The sequence below is a fragment of the Nanorana parkeri genome, unplaced genomic scaffold (assembly GCF_000935625.1).
Source record: "Nanorana parkeri isolate BGI_ZX_2015 unplaced genomic scaffold, ASM93562v1 scaffold571, whole genome shotgun sequence".
Classification (NCBI taxonomy): Eukaryota; Metazoa; Chordata; class Amphibia; order Anura; family Dicroglossidae; genus Nanorana; species Nanorana parkeri.
In genome coordinates this window covers 355876-361181 of record NW_017306839.1, presented here as the reverse complement: position 1 = coordinate 361181, position 5306 = coordinate 355876, and the positions used below count along the sequence as shown (strand labels likewise).

General features: G+C 43.1%; 1 protein-coding gene across 1 annotated transcript in view; it reads right to left on the bottom strand.

Annotated features, from left to right (window-relative positions):
• CCL28 (C-C motif chemokine ligand 28) overlaps positions 1 to 4897 on the bottom strand; it is a 15779-nt gene extending 10882 nt beyond the window's left edge. The window contains exon 1 of the mRNA XM_018562301.1: positions 4800 to 4897. Within this exon, the coding sequence (XP_018417803.1) occupies positions 4800 to 4854 (55 nt within the window). The 5' untranslated portion in view covers positions 4855 to 4897. The remainder of the gene's footprint in view (positions 1 to 4799) is intronic.
• Between the last annotated feature and the right edge of the window lie 409 nt (positions 4898 to 5306).

Below are 5306 nucleotides of genomic sequence, written 5' to 3'. Positions count from 1 at the left end.
CCACCACCCCTCACAACATGCAACACAATAACCCGGCCCACCCGCCTCAAAGTGAAGGGATGGCCCTGACCGAGAGGATGTAAAATATTCTAGGTCACTATACTCTGTATATGCAGCAGTCCATTTTATTGAGCCTTCTTTTTATGAGGTTGAAGTGCAGTGGACTACAATACCCCTAAAAGCAAGGGTTAAATCCTCGTTAAGTCTAGAGGTAGAGCTATAAGCCTAAGCTGCCCATACACTGCTAGATTTTCCTACAAATCATCATATGCAAAAATCTCAATAATTCCATCAGAGACTTGACGAATATTGTTAAAAAAAACTCCACCTCCAAGCCTCTCTATGGGTGTCCAATAGGGAGCATCGGGCGGTAAGTGAGGGCAGGGCCAAGTTTCTTCATTATAGAAAAAGTAAGGACTTGCACACAACTTCAGCTGCCTTTATCTTCGGATTTACACATCTCTTTGACATGTAGTCACCAAGTGTAACCAATCATAATGTACGTGTTTCTTGTTTTATGGTTAGTTTAAATTGCCCAGGCCTGTCCCAAGTCTATTTAAATGTGAATTTGGCACCTTTATTACTAGACACAGCCTCTACAGCTAGTAGGATTCTAATACCGGATACTAAAGCATTACGTGAGTTTTGCTTCATGAATACGGACAAGTGTCTCACAAACCTTTTTACCTACTATGTAACATTCACAATAGGTCAGGGATGTGCGGTCAGGGGAGACAGGTTAGGCAGAGCCATACCTAGAACTATGGAGGAAAAAGCTTTCAGCTTCAAGTCTGAAGCTGACGGTTTTTTCTCCATTCAGATTGGCATTTAACAGGTTACACAGCATGGAAAGCCTCCCCGCTGTGTAACCTGTCATGGACGAAGCATGCCCTGTTAAAATACAGGCAGCGCTGCATCCGGCTTTTGACAGGTAGTTAGGTTACACTGCAGCGGGCTTCCCCACTGCTTCTGTAACCTAACTATTGAGGCAAGAGCTGTCACAGTCTCTACTCTTTGTTAGAGGCGTGAGCTCTGTGGATGGCTTGGACCAATGGCAAAGCACCATTAGTGCAAGCTGCCCAATCAAAAAAACAAAACAAAACACTGAGGCCATCGATCTTGATGTCTCAGCAGTGACGAGCAAGTGAGGGATAGGGAGGCTCCTCCCTCCCTCCTTCACACTAGCTTGAGGACCAGTTGGGGACGGGGCTTCGGCTGGCGGGGGCTGGGTGGGACATGCTAGGGACGAGGCTGGGGAATACCTCATCTGGAAGAAGAGGTACCGCACGTCACTGCAATAGGTCAATGCTCTTATGGCTTGGACATATTTGACAATACAGTTATTTTAGTCCTGACTCCTGACGAGATTCTTAAACAAAAAAAAAAAAAAAGTGTGCGAGTAAAAATATGGTTGTCACAATTCTTTTATACAGATGTAAGAGTCTTATCCTCGCTATATTTTTTGTTCCAGTATATAGATTGTTGAAAAAGAATTCCCACCTACCTAATTTCAGAATATTTTTCAAATATTAAAATAGGCTAAATTAATGATTGGAAGGTTCCGGCGATGTTTTCACTCATTTCTTTCCCATGGGCCCTCAACCCACATCCATGGACCAAAAAACTGTTATTGAAAGGCACATTGGTGCTCTTTAAAAATGAACACGAGAAGATGAAGGCTTAAGTGCAGAAAATAAGTTTTGGTAGTTAAAAGAGAACTATGAGGTAAGTGTTTTTCCCCATAGTTCTCCTAAGGGTCACGGGAGGACATATACTAACCTCCTCCTGTGACCCAAAGCTCAACATATAGCGAGCTACAGCTTGCGATATACTGAGGCCGCCGCAGCCGGGACGGACCCCGACAATGCTGTCAAGATCCACCCAGCTGCGTGATTGACAGCGGGTTCTGCCTATCTAGAAGCAGAGCCAGCTGTGCCCTCCCCCGTCCGTTCCTCCACTCAGCACTGGAGGATCGGAGCATGGAGGGGGGAATCTCTGCGAATGACAGTCACCTCTCTCTGCAGGGAGATGATCGAGAAGTGTGCGAGCGACGGTATGTGTTCTCACACTTCCAGATCTATTGAGCCGCCGTGTGACAGCTTCATTGCCACACGTCGGCTCGAACTATGAGGATGGGTAATTTTCACTCACCTCATAGTTCTCCTTTAAAGAAGTATTAAGTACTCAAACTTTCTTTTCAGTGATGAATCTAAATCAAATATACATCACCGCGCAAAGTATTTCTTTATATTTTTGCCCAAATACTTACAGTCATCATTTTTCCAAACAGCTCCAACTCTCTCAGCTCTGATTCCCTGAACTTTCTGTCCGGTACAAAAATCACAAGGGACAGAGCAGACTCCAGCAACTGTCCATCTACTAGCTTGGAGAAGGGTGAAGGGAGTAGTAGGAGGGAGGGGATTGTCTTGCCTTGCTTTGTCTATGTGTCTGTGGATACACAGACAGCTAACTAGCACCCACAATGGTGACTGCGTAGGACCTTGCAAAGGAAAGAAGTCACGCTAAAACAGAATATCAGGACCTGTGCTTAGGGGACCAACTGATTCTGCAGGAAACGAAAACTTTTTAATATCTGGAAGCAGCATCCATGGTATTGATTAATCAGGCATTGAAATAACTTAAAAACCTTTTGACTTTAATATCACTTTAAAAAATACATATTCATAGATACTGTATCTGTATATCAGACCAAAAAAGGGGGCAACTGAGGAGAGATGGACAGAGAGATTTGGTTCAAAATGACTGCCAGTTGGGAGGTATGCCCTCATAGCATATTTAAAATCCTGATATGAACTGAAATACTGTACGCTTGATGGAGATTTAAAGGTAACACTCGTATATTTAAAGTCCAGGATCACCCCTCCTCCCCTCTTTATGACCAAATACAGTCTTTGTGATTGTTTACTGCATATGCTAATCTACAATCATATTTGGTAACTATGGGTGATTTTCAAGGACTGTATCCGTTTTTGTCTCTGTGTTCCTTAAAATCCCCCTAATAACTCCATCCACAAAAACCCACTTGTTCTTGGCAGGCTGACGTCTCATCCTATCCTCTGTTATCCTCTGTTACCCTCTGTAATAAATGAGACTTAAGGTGGCTGGATAGGAAATTAATGCGTGTCTGTAGGTTCGTCCTGATTTGCTGCAGCAATAGATCTCATGGGAAATGACTGGATCTCATGGGATGTCAATGGATCGGATGGGAAATGAATGGATCTCATGGGAAGTCAATGGATCGCATGGGAAATGAATGAATCTCATAGGAAATTAATGGATCTCAAAGGAAATTAATGGATCTCATGGTAAGTCAATGTATCTCATGGGAAATTAATGAATCTCATGGTAAGTCAGTGGATCTCATGGGAAATGAATGTATCTCATGGGAAGTCAGTGGATCTCATGGGAAATGAATGTATCTCATGGGAAGTCAGTGGATCTCATGGGAAATGAATGTATCTCATGGGAAGTCAGTGGATCTCATGGGAAATGAATGTATCTCATGGGAAGTCAATGGATCTCATGGGATTGCTCAGCCTGGCTGGATTTTTCCATTTGATTGCTATTGTAAGCCTGAGAAGAGACCATGCCTGAGGAAGCAATGTTTGCCACTGCGCAGGGTCCCTATGTCAGGCATTGACACTTTGCCTGAATAAGGGACCCTGCAAGTTTTCCGAAATGTTTGGAATCTTTTCTTCAAAATCATCAATGAGGTTCTGAACCTAAAAGGTGTGTGGACGACATATTCTTTTTCAGTACGCTGTGGCACCAATCACAAGTTGTTCCAGCACCCATGTAAAAGGAGTACATCAGTATGGTGTGCAAAGGAGATATAACCACATGCCTGAGGAAGGGTCCCTGCACTGCCCTGCTTTTATATGTGATTATACAAGAATAAAGAGCGTTTCATTCTGAAACAAGCTTCTTGGTGTGCTGGTGGCATATCTCATCAATGTGATACACTGTGACCCGTCAGAAATGCGTGCAGCGACCTCTTCACCACATAGTTGATGTCGTGCAAGAGGAATATGCTCCACACCAGTGCTGCAGGGGTGCACAGAGGACAAAAATAGACAAACTTGTCTGTTATGATCAGCAATGTATATACCCCAACTTTCTCATGTTCAGACCTCCATCCTATGTCCATGGGTACCTTATGGACAAATTCTTAGGACTTGGAGGTAGACGTCCATCTCCCCCATGTGACGCAGATCATAATATTGCAGAGCAGGCTGAAACTATGTTAGAAATACAACTTACTCTTTAAGCAACATCGCACTAATCAGCAGCGGAAGATCAGTTTTGGCTTCTAGTTCACAGTCTGCAGTTCACAGTCCTTTTCTTTTCTTTCACATATCAGATCGTTATACCAGATGACCCAAAGTGCACTTATTAATCATTAATTAGGATATTGCCAGACTCAGCAGCAAGCTACTTCTTGATCTAATGAGACCAGCACCCTGGTCTTGGGGACACATCGGGTTTGATTTACTAAACACAAGTAGACACGTTTCCCTATAGCTTGGTGAATAAGGTGAAAGTTCACTTTGCAAAGAATACTCAATCACGAGCAAGGAAAAAGAAAACTAAAACAGTATTTTTTCTTGCACATGATTGGATGATGGAAGTCAGCAAAGCTTCTCCACATTTAATAAACTATGGTGAAACTTCCCTTGCAAAGTGCAAATCCCCCTTGCAAAGTGCACAGCCGATTTGCCTCTAGTACATCAGCCCCATTACCTTGGATAGTGTTACATAGGAAGCAGTAAAAGTCTTACCTTCAGTGAGATACAAGACACAGAGGAAGAGAGAAACCAGTCTGAGAGCTGTCATTGTGGAATCCACAGAGTGTGGAGCAGCGTGCCTGTCTCAGCAGGTATTCCATACAGTATATATATATATACACAGGTACGAGGAGCCCAGCCTAGTACCTTCCACATGGTCACACCTTCATCTGCAGGAGGAATTGGCTTTCAGCCCAATGTTATTGTTGCTGCATGGTTTATTGCAAGTCACATGATCTACTATACACATTGTTGGCGTTGACGCCTGAATTAATCTAAATTGTAACTTTTATGAATAAAACCTTTACAATAATTGTGGGGGTTTTCCGCGTTTGGCACAACAGGAAAATACCTTTATTCCATAAGTTCCTGTGTATTGGCTTTTATAGCACAACATAAACTCTTAAAGGCAAAGTCCACCTTTTACAGACATGAAGAAATGTGCAGTCATTGGATTGCATTGGAGCCAGTAAACCATTGCACCGGTGATCAGTGAATGGA